Source organism: the organism of the source record quoted next, unplaced genomic scaffold (genome assembly GCF_019419815.1).
Source record: "Pyrus x bretschneideri cultivar Hongxiangsu unplaced genomic scaffold, Pyrus_bretschneideri_v1 Contig115, whole genome shotgun sequence".
Lineage (NCBI taxonomy): Eukaryota > Viridiplantae > Streptophyta > Magnoliopsida > Rosales > Rosaceae > Pyrus > Pyrus x bretschneideri.
Window position 1 is genome coordinate 441,311 of NW_025999408.1, and position 21,274 is coordinate 462,584.

General features: G+C 35.6%; 1 protein-coding gene across 1 annotated transcript; it reads right to left on the minus strand.

The window, feature by feature from the left end:
• Window positions 1-14,224: 14,224 nt before the first annotated feature.
• Window positions 14,225-16,054, minus strand: LOC125474038 (protein ALP1-like). The gene has a single exon (XM_048577463.1). It carries the CDS (start codon window positions 15,812-15,814, stop codon window positions 14,552-14,554), a length of 1,263 nt encoding a protein of 420 aa, XP_048433420.1. The 5' UTR covers window positions 15,815-16,054; the 3' UTR covers window positions 14,225-14,551.
• Between the last annotated feature and the right edge of the window lie 5,220 nt (window positions 16,055-21,274).

A 21,274-nucleotide genomic window follows, 5' to 3' on the forward strand; every position in this document is an offset into this window, starting at 1 on the left:
CCTATGTTCAGTTCTATTTTTACTATGTACTAAAAATATTATCTACATAAACATTACAAAAATTATCATATTTCTTGAAAATTTGAAGCATTTTTAAGTTCAAATGGCATAACAAGCCACTCAAAATGTCATTCTAGACAAGTAAAAGCTATTCACTCAATTGATTCTTCTGCTAATCGTATGTGCCAAAATCCTGATTTAGAATCAAATTTGCTAAAATATTTACTCTCCTAAATTTTATTTATAAGTTCATCCTTAGTTGGTAACTTATAACTATCTTCATATGTATTATTATTTAATCTCTTGTAATTATAAACTATTCTAGTCTTACCTCTCTTTAGCTCTGAATGTTTTCTCACAACAAATGCTGCTGATTTATATCTAGACTTGGAGGGTCTAATTACTTTTAAATTTAACAACTCTTCTATTTGCTGCTCAAACTCTTGTTTATCTAATAAACTACAAGGCATATCTGTTGTCTTAATGGTTAAATATGAATTAATTATATCTAATTTTGATAATATTTTATTTTTACTCCAATGTAATTGTGGGTTTTCTCCTATGATTCTAGTTTGTTCTGCTAACTATAACAATTCTTTTAAACTCTTTAGTATATCTAACTATAATATTTCTATGCGGGTTCCTTCTTCTAAAATTGAATATTCATGTTCAAATATTTCTTCATCAAACTCTTTTATATTATTATGCTCATCATTTTCTTTTGAGTTTTCTAAATAATGACTATCTTAGTCACTAGATACTTCTATACTTATGTTTTTATATGCTTCTATAGTATTAATTTGATCAGTTATTGTAATGCTTCTTTTGAAAAATGTTATGTTAGAATTTATAAATAAAACTTTTCAAAAAATTAAACCTAAAAATGAATGGGTATGATCCTACTGTTGAAACAAATGTTAATGGTAAATTAAATTGTTGTTTTTCTATTTTAATAGACTCATTATTAATACAATATGTTAAATAAATTGGTCTCTCATCAAACAGTGTTATTCTCATTGGTTTTACTAATTTTTGTCTATATTTTTCTGGTACTAACTCTTCTCTTATGACACTCTTTATGCTTGCTGTATCTATCATAGCTGTTGTTCGTATTTTGCGTTCTTTTGCTATTTCTATTTCACAATTTATGGTAATTAAAGAATTATTTTTTGGTTTTTCTATACTATAAACAATATTTCCTAATATTTCAGTACTTTCTTATGATTTTGTTGAATTAATTTCTAATAACCTATTACTATAACACTTTTACACAATATTGAATATGCATTATAATATTTATTTGGAACTAACTTGCTACACTTATGACATTTTTTTGGCCAACTTAAATTTATATATTTATACTCTTCTTCATGTTGTTCTTCTTTGACTGCACACATATATTCTTCTAAATCACTATTTGAACTACTTGAATCTTCTAAATCTGAATATATCATATTTATACTGTCTATACTATAAATACTCTCATTATCACTTAAATCATCTAAACTATATATCGACTGTATATCGTCATCCTTTTCTAACTTAAACAACTCCATCAAATGTACTTTATCTCTCGGCTGTTTACCTAATTTTGGATATTTAGGTCTAATATGCCCAACTTCTCCACATAAATAACATTTACAACTACTCTTATCTTTTAGTGCTTTATATTTCTAATCTAAGGTCTGCCACTTCTTTTCTTAAATTGTTTTGGAATATGTTTTCTCTTCCTGTATGTTCTTGAAGGTCTTATTGCTAAAATTCTTATGCTGCTTATATGGTTTATATGACTTATATTTTTTTTTGTATATTTTCTTATGCTTATTTTTCTTGTAACAATCATATTATTGTGGTAAATCTATATTTTTACAACTCATATAAAATTGTTTCCTAATTTGTCTCTTAGCTTTTATTTGGCTACATTCATGTCTAAGTATGTCATATACATTTTGAATTCTAAGTCCTATTGCAATATCATTTTTCTTTGGATGCTTTTGCATTCATTCCAAATCTTTTCTTCTATTGGTCTTTTTATTTTTGGCATATAAATATGTAATAAATTAATATCACTAATTCTACATGTTCTTCCTAAATATTTAAATAAATTTGTAGAATACACAACTATATACTGTAAATCACAAATTTGTAATTGTTCTAAATTTCTAATTGCTCTTATTTGTTCTTGTTCGCTTCTGTCATCTAACCTATTATGATCTAAAAATTCTTGTTTAATCAAAGTAACAAAACCATTAATATTAAAATGTGTTTTGGCTATCTGATGCTATTCTAGTTTTTGAACTTTCCATGATTGGAAATAGTAAAAAACTAAACCATCTAAAGTATGCTCAAAATAATCTAACATATTTTGTGAATTACTAAAATCTAACATTAATGATGCATGTACGTAACCTTTCTCCCATCTCTCAATCGTTCTTTCTCAATCTTGTGAATCTACATTATCTAAATTTAATATATTTCCTGCTATATTAATTTGTTATAATCCTCTCAAATATGGAATCCTATTTTTTGTAGGTGGTTTCATCATACTTTCTTCTATGTAATCTAGGGCTGGGCAAACGGGTCCTGGACCCGCGGGTAGGGACGGGTATAGGCAGTTCGGGGCGGGTACGAGGCGGGTCCTGTTTTTAAATAGGGGAAACGGGGTGGGGCGGGCCTAGGTAATGTCATTCTAGGGTTGGGCCGGTTCCAGATTTATAGAAAAATGGGGCCCCGAACCGGCCCGTTTGTAATTGAAATGGACGGCCCAGATTAAAAATAAACATACCTTCCAATCATGACCGTTGGTTTTTACCCTAATTGAATATGATTCAGTGAGATGTGAGAGTCTTTGCTCTCTCTCAACCTCGATGGCTCGACCTCGACCTCGACCTCTCCGTCTCTGAAGTCCGACATCTCATCCTCGATTTTCTTCTTCATTGTTCTCCTCGACCTGTCCGTCTCTGAACTCTGAAGTCCAACCTCGACCTCGACCTCTCCGTCTTTACTCTCTCTCTCTCGACCTCAACCTCGATCTTCTTCTTGATTGTTCTCCTCGACATCTCATCCTAGACCCAGGCACCCGCACCACCCATCTTCCCGATTCTTGTTCTCTCTTTCCCGACGACATCACCGCCGTCATGATCACCAACACTCCATCGCCGTTGCCAGTTCAGGTGAATTCTTTAACCTCTTTTTATTTTATTTATTTTTTTTATATATATAGGTTCTTAATTCTTTAACCTCTGATGTATGTAATCTGTGATTCTGTGCTCAATATATTGGGAAGTTCATGTTTGTTCTTGTTGATTTGGTGGATTTTCTGATTTTTTTTAGCTTGTTTTCACATCCAAATGTTGAGTAGAAGTCCTTGTATTTCACATATATTCTGAAGAATCTGAAGTATTTCCAAGCATATTGATTTGCAATCCGGAGACATCCATTCTATTTCTGTTCATTTTTTCAATTTTTAATTTATTTTCATTGCCATATTTGTTAAAGGTTTCAAATTAGGATATGAGAAGCATACAACAGAGGTAAATCGCAAAGAAATCTAGTGCACTAAGGGTGACTTCTGGGATTGAAGGACTATCTCTGCTAAAGACAACAAAGGTAATCTTATCCAATCAAATTTATATCTAGGTTTTAAAAGTTGAACGTGTAATGTGACAATGGATATCATAATCCAGCCCTTGACATCAAGGTAAAATCTAGGTTTTAAAAGTTGAAGGTCTATGTTATCCCCCTTTGATTGTAACTGTCCCTTGAATATATACTCCAGCCCCTGACATCAGGGCAAACTATTTCGACTGTTAAGTCATTGAGATTCCTAGCTTAAGTCTTAACCGGAAGGAAACACAGAATCACAGATGCATCTTAAAAATCTTGAAGCTTCTCGATGCTCATAAGCTAACGGATAAGAGCGATGTGTAATTGTGTATGGCCTCAGTGTGGTGTTTTTGGGGCTCTTGACAGGGATGCAGCCAATTACAGATTGTGTTTTGGATAACTACTCGAACCTAATTACAGATTGTGTTTTGGATAACTATATATGTGAACCATCTTCTATGCTTTGCATGTGAGAATATAACTTCTTTGTCAAGTTAACATCCCTTATTGTTAACGCTATTTAATCCCTGTAACCGACTAGCTGCACTAGTTTTTGTGTTATTTACAAGTTTTCCTGCACTTCAAGTAAACATTACATTCCAATGTAATGTTTTGGCAACAGACAAAATGTAATATATTTCATGTAATTACTGATTATGTAATATGCTTCCAATCTCTCATATCTAATAATCTCTTATGTCTTGGTTTGTGTTCAAGCTTTGAGGTAGCCTAGCATCCAATCACCTTTGGTTGAGCAGAGCCTATTCCAAATACATATTTCTCAAATACCTGAGCATACCTCATCGATTTCGGTAAGCTCTAAAGCTTATTTGTTTTACATCCTTTTTATTATGTTTCGAATGTGCCTTATGAATGAGTTGACGTACTCCCATAAATATTGAGGTAGTGTTGCAAATGTTTATTTGTTTATAGTTATTAGTTATTAATTATTAGTTATTAACCTATTACAGGCTTAACAAATGTTTGTTTGTTTATAGAACTTATTAACCTATTCTTCATGCAAATGTTCTTCTATGTCCAAACTGATTAGTATAATAACATGATGATACTTCTCAGCCTTTTTGGTCTTTTGTCGGTCAACAATCCGTGTGTTGTATGTTCACTCTGTTTAATTGTGCTGCGGCTGCTGCCTGCTTGTGTTTCCCATCCCAGAGAGTAATTATTTGCTTTGAGCCAATCAGAAAGCAACAAAATTAGGGTTTAAATTATGTATAATGAACTTAAACATGAATAGCTTCTCAATGTAGTTTCCAAACTGCGAAAGCAAGAGAATTTAGGATTAAAAATAATTCTACTGTTATACCAAAGTGCAATCCGACTACTCAAATGAAGATATCAAAGTGATTAACTAACATGGCTTTGGGGTTTGAGATATCAAGAAAGTCCTTGGTGTGGGGCTGCAACTTCACCCATGTTCCCTTTACGAGACTTTTGTTTTTCACTTGACATATGTATTGTCCCCCTCTTGAAGAAGCATGTTTTGCATCATCTACAAAAAGAAAGCACATAAATGACTAAGAAGTAACACCATATCTGGAATGCTACTGCAACAAATTCCAAGGAAAGATGTGTACCCACCCAGTATGGTAAATATATTAGGCCCTCATCAACAACAAATTCCAAAACCCCACAATGAGTTGGAATCACTATCACTATTCAAGGTTGCTAAAATAAACAAAAATACAAACTAAACTGCCAGCACAATCAAGTCATCAACTTTGTTCTCAAATCCAATTTTACCTTGTACTTTTTGTTTAAGGGTGGAATTCTCAGGGCATTAGACTTAATGTGTAGATTATTTGCTATCAATCAGAAAGCAACCAATCCCGGAGAGTGATTGTTTCCCATCCTAAATAGTAATTATTTGCTATTTTATTTACATGGAGATTATGCTTTTTTGGGTTTAAATTATGTATAATGTGTAGATTATGCTTACATGGAGATTATGCTATTTTATTTGATTAATGAATATAGTTCCATTATTTAATTTTTACAGATTTTTACATAATGTCTCAATCTCAAAGTCAAAGTACCCCTAGTAGTACTAATGTAGCATCATCTACGGCTACATCACCATGTCCTCCACAACCAACACAAGCACAACCCACACAGTCAAAACCATCAATGCCTCCCCCAAACCCCTCATCCTCCAGAAAAAGAAAAGCACCACCTATTCCAAAGACAAAACAACCAACTATAATAGCTTCACTAGAGAGATCTTCTTCTAAGAGATCTTGGGTTTGGGATCATGTCACTAAGTGTACCGTCTCGGAAATACAAGAAGTAGAAAAGGATGGAAAGAAAGAGAAGGTGAAGGTATAAGTATTGAAGGCTAAGTGTAACCATTGTAACGCCCTTTTTGCATGTGATACTAGTGGGGGTGGAACTAGTACTTACATTAAACATATCAATAAACATTGCAAGTCATATAAACCAACTGATGAGTTGCAAAAGGTTCTGGGCAGTTCTGGACCTTCTAGGGATATCAAAAACATACTTGTTGCTAAAGGTTGGAGCCAAGAAGAAAGTGTGGAAGGTATTATTGAGTTTATTGTGATCGAGGAGGTACCTTTTAGTATTGTGGAGAGTGAAGGGTTTAGGCAGATGATGTGCAAAGTCCAGCCTAGATTGCATGTTCCATCTCGGAGAACTATCGTGAAGGAGTTATTCAGTATGTATGATAGCATGAAAGATCAGTTAAAAAAAGAGATACACAATCATAGAATGAGCTTGACTACTGATACATGGACAAGTGTGCAAAATTTGAACTACATGGTGCTAACTGCTCATTTTGTGGATGATGATTGGAATATGCACAAAAGGATTCTAAACTTTTGTTTGATTTCAAGTCATGAAGGCAAAGAAATAGGGAAGATGATTGACCAATGTTTGGTTGAGTGGGGGATTGAAAAGGTAATGTGCATTTCAATTAACAATGCATCGGCTAATAAGGTGGCAATTGAGTATGTTGTTCGTAAAATGCAGAAATGGCCTAATAGTAAAGTGATTATGAATGGCAAGTTTATGCATGTGAGGTGCTTAGCTCATATTATCAACTTGGTAGTGAAATATGGGTTGAAAAGATTAGATACAAGTGTGGATGCTCTTAAAAATGCCGTGCGGTTTGTGAGATCAAGTCCCCGAAGTTTAAGTTATTTCAAGAAATGTGTGGAGAATGAGAAGTTGGATAGTAGGGGTCTTGTTATGGATGTGCCTACCAGGTGGAATAGCACATACATGATGCTAGAATCTTGCTTGAAGTTTAAAAAAGCATTTGAAAGGATGATCGAAAATGATAAAGCCAATATATACACCACCTATTTCAGTGAAAAGGTGTTTAATGATGAAGGAGAAAAAGTGGGGGGTAAAGGGAGGGTTGGACCACCTAAGGAGGAAGATTGGGATAGTGCCGAAGTGTTTGTGAAATTTTTGAAGGTCTTCTATCTTGTAACTTTGAAAGTTAGTGCAAGTAAATATCCCACATCTAATACAGCTGTTCATGATGTCATTGCTGTGGAAAATGAGATTGAAAAACTTTTTTTGCCAGAATATATGCAAACTGGAAGACCTGCAGAGTTGGTGCTACGTGATATGGCATTCAACATGAGAGCCAAATATCGAAAGTATTTTGGTTCAATTGAGTCCCTTAATCAAACATTTATAATTGCCCTTGTCTTAGACCCAAGGTTCAAATTGAGGCACTACATGCACTTGTGTAGAAAGCAATTACAACTTCTTGAAGAAGAGATTAAACAAAAAAGTAATCAAGTGAAGACATTGTTAAAGACAATGTGTGATGAATATGCTTGTCAAGCTTTCGATTCACAAACACAACAAAAGGGTAGAGAAGATTTAGTTCTTGACACTTCTTCTTCAAGGGTAAAACAATCATCTTCTAGTGTGCCAACAGAAAATCCAATAATATTTAGTCAAATCATGGATGATTGGGAAAAAGATCTAGAAGACTCCGAGGATATTGCACTTGCACATGAGGTGCATAGGTATCTCCTTGACACTGTAGACAAAGTACCACATGGTTCACAATTTGACGTTTTGAAATGGTGGAAGTTGAAAGGGAGGAGCACATATCCCACACTTGCTTTGATAACCAAAGATGTCTTGCCAATTCAAGTGTCAACAGTTGCCAGTGAGAGTGCATTTAGTGGAGGAAAAAGAGTAATTGACCCTTGTAGATCATGTCTCCTTCCTCAAACAGTGGAGTCATTGATGTGCCTTCAAAATTGGATAAGAAGTAAACCAATTGGCAGCATTGAGTATGAAGCAAGTCCTGCGGAGCTTGAATTTTATCAAGAGTGTGAAGAAGGTAATTATCTTGTTTTTTATAGTTTGGTTTATAACTTTATATTAATTGGTTTACAATTAACGTTTGTTCTTTGTTGTAGAATATAAAAGAAAAAGAGCAAATACTATATCTACAAGTTCAACCATCTCATCAAGTGTTCCTGAAATTGAAGCAACTCGAACGAATAAAGGAAAACGAATTGCGGTAATATTTTAAACTCAAATGAATAAACTTTAAATTTCAATAATTCAATTTGAATGAGGATAGATAATATGATGTTGGACGTTAAAAATGTCATGTTTATATTCTATTTTTGCTTATAGAATCAATGAAGATTGTTGTTGGAACTTGGGCGTTGGAACTTGGATGTGGTTGTGGATGTTAATTTGAAATTTATTGCGGATGTCATGTTTATGTTGTTTTGGATTATTTGATTCTTGGAATTTGGATGTCTTGGATTTTCGGATATTTTGTATGTTTATTTGATTTTTAGATGTTGAAAGATGTAATATTATTATTTTGGATGTATTGTTAATATATGAACTTGGATGTTGGACTTTGTATTTAGATTGGATGTGAATAATGGTGAATTTGTGCAAAATCTGCATAAATGCAGTATGTGACTTTCTGCAATTGCAATTTGTGCAAATCTGTGCAGTTTGCAATCTATGCAGTTTTGTGCAGTTTGCAATCTGTGCAATTTTGTGCAGATTGCAATCTGTGCAAAATTCAATCTGTGCAGTTTTTGTGCAGATTGCAATCTGTGCAGTTTTGTGCAGATTGCAATTTGTGCAAAATTCAATCTGTGCGGTTTGCAATTCGTACAATTCTTTTTTTTTTTTTTCAAAGCAAAAAAAAGAAAAAAAAAAGGGACCCGTGGACCTGGCTTGAACCGGCCCGTTTCAACCAGGCCAGGTAATGTCCGATTCTTATATTAGAAAATGTAATCCCCAGCCCGGCCCGCCCCGTTCCCTTTGAACCTAGGTTCGGTCCGGTCCCTTCAAAATTGGGCCAAGCCTGGCCCATGCCCAGCCCTAATGTAATCTACTCCAGCTTGTTCATTATATTGTTCATTTGTGTGACATCCCACATCGCCCAAGGAAGTGATCCTTAAATGTATATTCTCATCCCTACCTAGCACGAAGCCTTTTGGGAGCTCACTGGCTTCGGGTTCCATGGAAACTCCGAAGTTAAGCGAGTAGCGCACGAGAGCACTCCCAGGATGGGTGACCCATCGGGAAGTTCTCGTGTGAGTTCCCAGAAACAAAACCGTGAGGGCATGGTCGGGGCCCAAAGCGGACAATATCGTGCTACGATGGTGGAGCGGGCCTGGGAAGTGGTGCCACCCGGGCCGGGATGTGACAATTTGTTGGTTTCAAAAATTGTTGACCAGTTCTACTTGTGTATCCTGGATTTTCTACTCCTGATGTACTACTTTTTTCTGCTGGATGACATTCTACTTTCAATTCTAATAGATTATTATATTCTTTTGATCCTAAAATATGTTCTACTTCTATTTCTAAAATTAATTTTTTCATCTTTTCATTTGAAATTCTATGTAGTCCTAAATCATATGTCTTATATTTTTCTAAGTATTGTTCTTCATCTAAATGATCAATATTTTCTATAAGCTTATCTACAATATGATCAAAATTTTTCTCAACTAAATTAATATCTAAATTATCAAAAGCCATATGAATACTCTCATTTTTTATTTCTCTCATCCTCTTTTATGTTTTCTAGTTGCTTGTAATTACTAAACCTAATTGTTGCTTTAGCTGTGCTAGTTTCATATATTTGTACTTTATCTGGTTGTCTATTTTTTGTTACTTGTAAATTAGGTAATGTCCACTAAGTTCATTCTAAAAAGCTATTATCTACATGTTTTGCTTTTATCATATTTACATGTTTACAACCAAATGTTTGAACTAAATTTTGAAATTCTAAATTGAACTTATGATTATATTTATCAAAAACTTTACCAATATACATTAAGCTAGTGCACAAATTTTTATACTCTTCTTTTGTATTATAATTTTTTGTTCTTATGCTTACTTTAATATATTTACTAAATTCATTTATTGTCATAACAAAATTAAGAATACAACCTATGACTGTTAAATTTGAACTTAAATCTACTTCAGCTGTTGTTATTGTTGCTTGTTGGTGATAATCCCATCTATCATCATCTATGTATACTAAGGCTTTTGTGCCTACTTGTGCATTGGTTAATCCTGCTATTCCAATTAATATTGTTCCTATGTGAATCTGATTGTGTGATTTTCTCAATGCATAATTGCTTCCTTACTAAGTAAATTAAGTGTAACTTCTTTATCAATACAGCTAATTTCATGTTGACTGATGCTACTTACAATTCTACTTATATTTTTTATTTATTTTTCTGTGTTTTCTTGAAACCTCTTCTAATAAATTCTTGTGTTTCTTCTTCATTTGGATAAATATCTTCAGCTCTAACTACTTCTTTTCCTTTTCTCCTAAAGAGTTCCATTTTATGTTATCCAAAAGATTTATCTTAGGTCTTCTAATATGATTATTTGTACTTAAAGCTAAATTTTCTAATTTTTCTAACAAAGATGGTGGAAGTGATGAAGATGCGTTATGTAAAACTTGATTTATTTCTGCTATTTGTTCTTCAACTTGATCTAATTTTTCAGCCAAACTTAAAACTAATTGAATAATTAAATTATTTTTCCTAATGGGAAGATTACTACTAGCTACTTGTGTTGAAAAATCTGTTAAACCTACTGGTCCTTTATCTAACTTACTATTTTCTTTCAAAGCTTGGATATATTTTCTACTAGTTCTAGAATTGGTCATTAAACTAATAATCTATCTATTTTATTATGCAATTTATCTACTTCTTCACTCAACTCTTTTTGCACTAATTGATTTTTTGAACTTCTAATTTTAACTGCTCAACTATTTCTAATGATCTGAGTCTACTTGCTTTGGCTTACTATCTATGACGTCAATAATCTCTTTTATCTCTCTTTTGCTAGCAAATCTTTGAATATTTTTATTATTATCTTCTAACTAAGATGTAATATAATCTCCAATTGTTTTTATGGAATTTTTCTGAAAATGCTCTAACAACTGGTTTAACAAATGATTATGCTTATTATTTTCTAATTTTATATTTTCTACTTGACTAATAATAAGATCTATAATACTATTGGCTTGTGGATTTTCTTCACTATGCAAAATATGATTATACTTTCTCAATGGAAAACAACAAACTAAACTATTTTGATCTAAGGTTATTTTTCTTTTTTTGTGGTTCACTAATTTCTAAATTAAGGTAATTTATCATAAATTATAGTCTACCTTTCTCTAAAGTTACGGCTAACTGGTTTCTTAAAAATTCTCTTTCTTCTCTCAAGGTCTCTAAAACTTGATATGTTGCTCTTTTTGCTTCTAAAACTTTATATTGCACTTCTATGTTATTATATTTACAAATAAATGAAGGATGTTCAAGATAACCAAGATAAAACTTCTGTTTCTTCAAAATCCTACTAATTCTTTTGGATATATATGCTAATCTTCTCCTTACACTAGTTATAGTTGGGTGTCTAGGACAATAAGTAACTGGTGGTTGTTGTTGATAAGGTCTACAAGGACAATAATATATGTTATTCATACAAAATTAAACAAGTGTGATATTAGTTATGTTAATGACTTCCGTCCTCAATGTACTTTACTATTATAATTATACTATTAAAATGCTAAACTTGGCTCTGATACCAAATTCGTAAAGCAAGCCTGGTTAAATAATCAAACGGTCATTATAACAATTAGACATAAAATCTTGTGCATGAAACTCAACATGTTTTAGCATGACAGCCGCTCACAATGCAAGTATAAGGTCTTTACCATTGAACTCAAAGGTACGATGAACTCAGAGGTACCCTCGTTAATGTCCAATTATTTGTATGGTAAGCATTCAACTATAACAGAGTGCTCAAACAAAGTATGATCATCAATTTAGCAAGTTAATAATATAACTACAATAGTGTTTCTCTGTTTTGGACTAGAAGTTTAATTAAACAAATGCACTAAAGAAGGAAAGAAAACTTACTTAAGACCTGGAGATTGCTTGAATCTGTACACTTGAACTTTTATTGATATATAAAATGTTTACAAAGAAGTGTTTACAAAGGATGCTAGGACGGTTTCAGATGCTTGAGTGTATGAGGATTGAAGTATGGTGTGTGTATGGTGTGAGTATGGTGTGAGTATAGTGTCTTTACAATGAATGGAACTCCTCTTATATAGATTGAATGAGGATGCTATGAAAAAAAATAAAATTCTTTAAAAATGAATAATGTGGACATCTCCTTGGTATTTGTCGTTTGTCACTTTGCTTCTATTGTTGTTGAAATTGTCAGCACTGTTTTTGAAACGTGATCTAACTTATTTGTCTTCTTTTGTATGTGAACTTACTTGTTTTCTTTTGCTTTGTCTTGATAAATGCATGTGAACTCTGCTTGCCTTTTTCTGTTTGAAGGCCTTCAAAGGCAACCTTGGCATTTTTGAAATTATTTGTCTTTATGGTTAAATGAAAGTTTTCTAGGATGTTTTGGATAGTTTTCCATATATAATATGTATATATATCTACCACAGCTAATTTAATCATAAAAGTTGAGTTGTATGGTGAGGGAGGCTGTTTCTTGCTTTGATTTTGTTGTGCTTTCGGTTCTGAAGCGCGTGAAAAATAGGCAACGCTTTTTCTGTCCCTATCCTGTGGAGTCGGTCCTCAGCAGATCAGACTAGTCTAACTGTCTAAGAGTTCTCCACCAACCCCACTAGCTGGCTGCCTTTTCCTTGGAGCCACAGGACATATCTCATTGCCTACTTATATAGTCGTTAATATGTATGCACAAGGATTTTGCTAACCAAAGTCGCCCACTTGCCCTGGGCAACTCGCTCGTTCTTGTATATACACTTGCCAGGACAACTGACTCATACTCGTATGTACAATGAGTTTTGTTAGGAGACGACTGACTCAAGCATTGTTCCACTGTACACGATGTCCATACGATATACAATAATGGTTACTCTCACAACCTTTTCCCATTGATTCTAGTATGAGGTGGTGATTTTGATGCACTGTCTGTTCTGAAAGAGGATTTCCAACCTTTGCTTAATGTAAGGAGGCAATCTAGTTAGCAAAGCAGTGAAAGCACTACTGCTACGATCTAGGAATACCGAATACAGGACTGTCTACATACGAAAATGAAGCCTTAATCATTGTCACCAACACCGGTACATCACTAGAAGTGGTCATCAAAGCCTTAAAAACATGCTTCAGTGAAAGCACTACCGCTACGATCTAGGAATACCAAATACATGACCGTCTACGTACGAAAATGAACCCTCAATCTGTCAATCATTGTCACCGAAGCCGATACATCATCAGAACTGGCCATCAAAGCCTTGAAAACATGCTTCTGGGAATGGATTGTGTAAGATAAGAAGGGACTAGAGAATAGGACTCCGATGCAGTGTTAAGACTGACTGAAGAGTAATGTGAATATTATTTCCACTCTGGTTTCACGTAGGCTTTGAGGGTGTGCAATGTTGTCTAGAGGCCGACCGGCACTTCAAACTGAACTGCATATGAGCATAGCCTATCATTCTGGAGGCAGTAGGTAAACTTGTATAAAATGGTTAACCAGTTTAGCAGTCTAAACCAGTTCCATAAGTGCAAGGTAGGATTGTGTACAAAGTAATACCCCAGCTACCATTACCTGAAGAAAGTAGCAATTGTGAAAAGCAAGGTTAAGCTGCTATCACACGGTGCAGCGATAGTGAATTGTACAACTACTAAGCTATATAAGAAAGGGGCAGAACAGTCAACGAAGTTGGCTTAATGTCAGATGCTACAATGTGCAGTTTCCGCTATGGTGTTTTCGGTGTTGCTGTTGGCCAAGCGCAGTCAGCTTGGATAGGATTAGTAAAGGGAGGTTACTTTGTTACTAGATTAGTTTCTGTTCTGGAAGACAGACGAATTTTTATTAGACTCGGGGCTTCGTTTTGAATGGGGAAAATACCCCATATTGTGCTCTGCATTCTGCAGAAGTCAAAGGTAACAAGTTACAAATGAAAGTTCTGCATTCTTCATACTCTTTTTTGTAGTTCTATAGCCCACAAGCTTCGCAGTTCTTGTTCGGATGTTGGTACACAGAGAGCAATATATCACAGCAAAAATACTATCTCCATTGTAGATAGATTAAGCCTTCATCAAGAAATGAATAACAATGTCCAACTAATAGATTCACATTCACAACAGGAAAAATCCCATATTTCCACTTTGATTATTGTATTCTGACATCACATGGGTACATCTTCAAACATAAGTTGTCAAAAATTGTTTGCAAAAGCAATATTTATTCAAAAATAAATTAAAAGAATGGGAAATAAACACCAGAGCAAATTGCAGCAGCAGTATTTAATCTATGGAAGCATAACTGTAATGCCGAACGAAAAAGTATCCAAATTTACCTGCTAAAACAAAATTGTTCTATAGCTACTACTCCCTCTTGAGAACCAATCTCCAAGGTAGATTCAGTTGAACAAAATTCAAAAGTTTGTGTCTTGAAACTATTTCGCTTTCGTGGCCAATGCACTTCGAATAACAGAAGCCTTCCTCTCAATCGAATTCTCCTCCAAACTAGTATCCCTATAATACTGAGAGCTCTGATCATACAAGGAATAATCATCCAACCCATCACACAATGCAGAAAAGTCCTCCCTCCTCAACAAACCATTATGCAATATCGAACAAGCACCGATATAAGCCACTGCCATCTTCATCTCCTCTTGTATTGGCCGGCTCAAAACACCCCAATTCTTCAGACTTACAATCGTCCTAAGCGCCGAAAGGCGCATCGCATTGTGTGCTGCATTGAAATGCTCTTCGGGTGAGCCCTTCACAGCATCAACGAAAGGGACCATAAGCCAAGGAAGCAAAGGGTACCCTCCATCTCCTATCAAGTATTGATTCACAGCCACCCCATTGACAGAAGCCGGAGGAGAATTCAACAACTTTCCCGCTTCAATATCCTTGTACAAAGTCGACGACCTTAGTACTCTTGAATCACCCTTATTGCCACGAAAACCGGCGACAATGCTGAGAATTCGTGACAAAGAATCCACCATGATTTGGGCAGCAATGCTTTCTTCTTGCACACCACCATTTCTAACAATCTTAAACCTTGTGCAGTCAATCACACCGCAACAATTGGGCAAACCAGTTTGGGTTTCGAAAGCCGCCGATACAGAATCAAGCTCATTTGGGTTGGGAAATTCAATCCAGAACCGGTAATTGGTGCAAAGAACTCGGCACAATTGCTTGGCGCAGAACCTGGCCACCATCTCCGAAACCCCGAATTGCTTTGAAATTTCGGGGTAGCTGGAGCCGGTGGACAGCCGAAACAAGCCCATACCCAGACGGAGATCGGCGGAGAGATTGAGAGGCGACCCAACTGGGTCACGACACTCGAGCAACGGCTCGAGTAACCCGCAGAGCCATTCGAAGGTGGACGAGGTCATTCTGAAGCAGTTTCTGAACGAGTCCGGGCTCCGACTCAGACCGAGTCGGACTGAGTCACCGCCGCCAAGTTCATGATCGCTGTCATGGTCATCGGGCTCAGATTCCCGTTCTGAGAAATGGGTTCGCTTTCGTTTCCGGGAAAGGGTAAGGAGGGAGAGGGCGGCGGCCGTTTCGTGGGATGAGAGGAAATTGTTGACGATTGGGAAGGCATTAGCGGCGGAATTGGAATCGGCAGAGTTGGGAGAGAGGAGGAGGAGGACGATGAGTTGGGAGATGGAAGAGAGGAGAGCTACGAGAGTGGCGGATTCCATTTTCTCATGAGCGTTTTGATTTTGATTTTGTTTTTTTTATTTAATTTTCTTGGGATTCGTGGGATTGAATATCTCTGGGAGATGAAGTACAAAGGCACACCTGGCTCTTGGTTCTTTTGTACACTACTGGTATTTTGCCATCTTGGAAGAATCTTTTGGGGCACGCGAGAGTGTTCTTGGGAAATTTTGGTGGACATTTTGATGTATTTCAGACTTGTTTAGGACTTCACGGTAATATTGTAGATCAATGATACAATTATATATGTTTAAATTTCTTATATAGCGTCTTATAATTAGATTGAGATACGACTACTTTGATGTCATCAGTTCATGTAAGTCCTCTCAGAAGCACGTGAGAGAATTCTTTACTTGGAATTTTTTGGTGGTTTCCTAATTTTAAAGATTTTGTGCTTAAGGGGGTTAATGACTTACATACACTCTTTAAGACGTCACTATGCTATCGTGAACCAATCGCATTGTATTATTAGTTTTAAATTTTCTATACCATGTTACATTATTGGTTGAAACACCGTTACTTTGACATTCTTGTTTTACGTAAGTTAAAGGTCACGTGAAGAAATTCTATATTTGAAAATGTTAAGATACATTTTAAACTTAATGTGCAAGATTTGGGTCTTCAAGAGACTCCAAATTTACTAGCCTTCCATTCATTGTTTTTCAGTTTTTCTTTTTTACTTTCTTGCCTTTTCCCTTCTCCCAAACAGAGAAAAGAAAAGTTAAGGAAGAGACAAGGGAATGTGGCTTGAAGCTTTGAACTAAATCGACACGTATACTTGTTTAATGGATCATTTCTTGTTAGTTGTATATGGTGTTATCCACACACATTTTTTTATTTCCTACACATATTTTGGTAATTTTTGGTTGTCGATTGAATGGATTGAGAATGATTAAATGTTAGAAATTAACATGCGACGTGTGATCCATACTAAAAAGATAGGATTTATATGAAAGAAAATATATTCGTTCTTATGATCAAAATAGTAGGGATTTGTGTTTTTTTTTTTGTTTCATATGCTATATTCCACCTTTGATGTGAGATTTAAGGTTAAAAATTATAATTGTCCTTATTCGTTGTGGAAATTTCAGGCTCGAACATTTGCACATTCGCATGTTCGAACACGAAGCTAGTTCATTTAACTATGGAAAGAAAAAAACACAAATGGGTTATAAACCTACAATCCATGATCTCTTACTGTGCCAAGTCGTTGGGCAATTGTTGCATTTTGTTGGTTAAATACGCCCTAAACATGAACAATAAATTTTATCTTTGAGTTCTGTCTTATATTGATTTGGATTAGAATGGATAGGTGCTATATCGAAAGCGCATTGAAGGTAAAGACCAAACAAGGCCGTATAAAATTCAAGCATACTTCTATGAGAAAAATGTGCTTTAATAAACCAAATGGGTCAAACGGACTTTGTATATGGGTTTAGGTTTCGGAGCCCATCTTCGATGTATAAATTGGAAGAGTCATCTGAACAAAGTTAGGGCAAGTGTTGGATTGGCGTTAAAAGCATTTCTCTCCAACCCACTATATCTTGGTCGAATCCTCTCTCCTTTTCCTCCAATGTAGATTAATGTAGACTATCGTTTGTAATTATATAACCAAATTGGGTCAAAAAAACAGTAGAAAAGTTTGGTTAAACTGGCTCACTAACAAGCTTGGGTCATGTTAAAAACCCATCAGAACTGTGGGTCACAAACTCTTAATTCATTTTGCCAAGGCCCAATATTGCACAACATGATATTTTTGCATATTGTAAATAGGAGTCTAGCAACCTTTGCACTAACCTATGCATTGGGACCTTTTCACTTACCAAGCGTCACATGTTATTTTGTACATAAAAAACAAGATCTTTAATGCTTTTAGCTAGGGATTAAAAATGAAAAATATAAAGGGTAATGTTATTTAAACTATATTTTGTGAGCCAGACGACGTGGTTGTTGGTAAATGAATTATTACTTAAGTATTGATTATTGTATTTATTTTCTATTGACGACACATCAAATTATTTGCAATTTTGATCTAAAAAATTGGCTATCTACATTACTCAAACATAAAACATAATTTCAAAAGCATTAAATGTTTTGTTTTGTATAAAATAATATATGACATTTGATAACAGAGTACCACATGTCTCGACAAAGAAGACGATCCTCGTCATCCAAAAAACCAAAAACCTTAGGAAACAAAATCGGGATTTCAAAAAACCCGATGAGATTCGGCGAGAATCTTGGCCAAGGGTCGTCAGGGATGACTGCAGATCATCGAGGACAGCTGTTCTCACAAAAAATTGGTGAACCATGGTGGTCTGGTCTTGGCTTCAGGCGAGGTTGGTGATGACAATGCCAAAACGGTGCCGTGCTTTTTGAGTTCAGGCTTAAAGCAGGGAAGCTCCATGTGGGCTCAGCTCGACTGGCGTAACAGCTCGGCTCAGGCTACTGGCCTAGGTGCTGGTGGCTTGGCGGCGTGGCTCAAAACCGTTGATCGCATGGGTTTTTCAACCCCAAGTATTTTTTGTTTTGTTTTTTTTTTTTTTTTTTATGTTTTTAATTCATAATATCAATTCACATAATAGCAATAATTTGAGTATAATGCATGCACTATTTATGTAAAATTTAAAATTCATAGAATGTAGAGTTCGGTTATGCATTATGGTGAAAGTTTATGCCATTATGGCTAAAAAAAAATATCGAGATAAACACCATTGTTTTGGAAGAACCTGGATTGTGTGATGATATTGATGAACCAATTTTGTGTCAAAAATTTCCCTTCAGATTATGTAGCACAGCGTAGAAATGTACTGATAACGTGTTGTGGCCTATATTTAACTAAGGAAAAGAGAGGGGCTGCAATAAAGAGGGAGAGAGAGAGAGGGAGAGAAGAGACTATAGAATGCTTAGTTATTCTCGTGTGTATTCCTCCCTATGCAGTGCCTATATAGAAAGAATAACTAGAGTAATAATAATCTAGAAACTAAATTTATCTAGGATTTACACAATCACAATTTAAGAAGGGAATTGTTATCGGCACTCCAAAGTTCTCATTTGGCACTCTAAACCATTTATACTTAAAGGAAAAACACACTTGTGAGGAGTGCAAAATGAAATTTTTGGAGTGCTAATAATAGTTCCCTTAAAGAATAACATCTTTCACATTATTGATATTTTATTTTTTTGACAAATAATAGGATAATCTACACTAAACTCATCAAAATTATAAGTATGGAGATTCGAACACAAGACCTTAGGTGCAAGGGCGAACATTATGGTAGCTTTGAAATGAAGTTTCATATTTTAAAATCTCTAATTTTTATGCACGAGCTATAAATGAAAACGAAAAACTACTACTACCAAGGGCCACATATAGCAGTTCAAATACTTTTTTTTTTCGAGCTCTCATGAAAGGTTGCACTTCACTCCAAATTTATAAAATCACAAGGGAAAAATTATATTAAGAAGTTGTTTGGGCACGAAATAATATTGTTGGGCCGAGCAGAGGGTTGTGCTCGGCCCAAGGCTGTGTCAAATGCTATGGGCCAAGTGATAGATTCCGGGCTAGTTAGCAGGGTCGGTCGAGTCCTATCCTAAGAAGGAGTAATCCAGATAAACAAAAAGGGTCGAGGAAGTCCTGGTGCAACCAAGATTCCTAGCCAGCAAGGAATAAAGCCTCAGAAGAGGGGAAAGTTCAAAGTCCTAATGGGAGTAGGTTTGTTCGAAGTAAAGTTGGAACGGGACAAGGACTCCCAATCCAGATAGGCATGCGATTCGGTCTCAAGGAATGGGTGCTATAAATACAAGAAATCATACAACAAAAAAGGGACCTTCAATTCAACATACAATTGCCCTGCACAAAGCCTCTCAAATACCTTGAGATTTTTCCTTTTCTTTTTCTGCCGACACACCTTCAGTTTGGATAAACAGCACTATGGAGGCACCCGACAAACACCTTCAGTTTGGATAAACAGCACTGTTGCCGCAGAATCAGCCGACCGAGAAGCACCTTCAGTTTGGATAAACAGCACTGCGCCGAGGCCGACTGGTTACCTATCCAAGTCTCGGCCGAGAAGGGTTTTCGAATCCTTGTTGGCAGAGGTCACCTTGTTAGCCCTCTCGGCGTAGTAAGGTGTTACGAATTATGTTATTCGGCGTACTAGACGCCGAGTGATTTTATGATTGGATACTCACAAGTGAGTTTCAGAGTTCGGCATACTGACGGCCGAACTACATTCACCATCAAGACATACATCACATTTGAGTACTTGTGTCCGTATAGTTTGGTGTCGACGTGCCTATACTCTTACGAATATAATCACAGTGACCGAATCGGGCGCCGACGATTTGTGAACTCCGCAGAACTAGCAGCCTCATCTTCAGGCTCTAGAACCCGAAGACCGAGAGTGTTCCTTCCTCGGTCGTAGTCGCAAGATAAAGAAGTCAACAACGCGCTCAATGCGACATCAACGAATTTTACTCCTCGGCCGACGAGTTGAACGCCTCGCATTCAACCAAAGGACGTAGTTAGCTTATTAGTTACTCGGCCTGCGCGCCACGTAGGTTTTGTAATTTTTAGAGTCAACAGAAGTGTAGGATGATATATTTGGATTGCCAATAACAATGCTATATTCAATAAAATAAAAAAGAATAACAACACTGAATTCAATAAAAAAAAAATAACAACACTTTATCTATTTTTTTTTTTAACAAGCAATATTATTTGCACTAAAGGGGTAGGAGAGTGGACTAAGCCTCACAACGGGCGAGCCATAAGAATGTGGTTCAAATTTACCTTTGGTGAGAATCGAACCTAAGACCTTTCACTTACAAGTGAAGATGAATACCACTAGACTGTAGTACTAAGTAACAACACTTTATCTAACTTAAAAGTGTTGATGGTTGATAAACCACATAGGATTGAATCTTTGCTCCATTGGGAAGTTCCTCTTTCAGGTTGGTTTAATATTAGTGTTAATGGTTGCAAGAAGGAAAGTAATAATTCTATGGAGCAGGTGGGGTTTGGAGAGATTCTGATGGTAAATGGATTTCTGGGTTTTGCACCAATTTGGGCACAAGTGAGATACTCAATTCTGAGCTATGGGATCTCTGCTTGGGCTTACAATTGGCATGAAGATTATGAATTGATGAATTACTAGTGGAATCAGTTTCTGCAATCACAGTTCATTTGGTGTTGCAAGCTGCTGGCAATAATCATCCTTTAGGTCCCCTTGTGTTGGCATGTTGATATTTGCTTTTAAGATCTTGGCAATGTGAATTTCAACATGTCTATAGTGAAAACAATTTTATGGCGGACAGTTTAGCGACCTATAACCTTGATATAGATTTAGGTCATTTTTATTTTGATACTCCTCGTTGTTCAATTAGTTTTATTTGTGAGGATCGACTTAGGATGTCCCGGTCTAGATTTATTATTGAGTAGG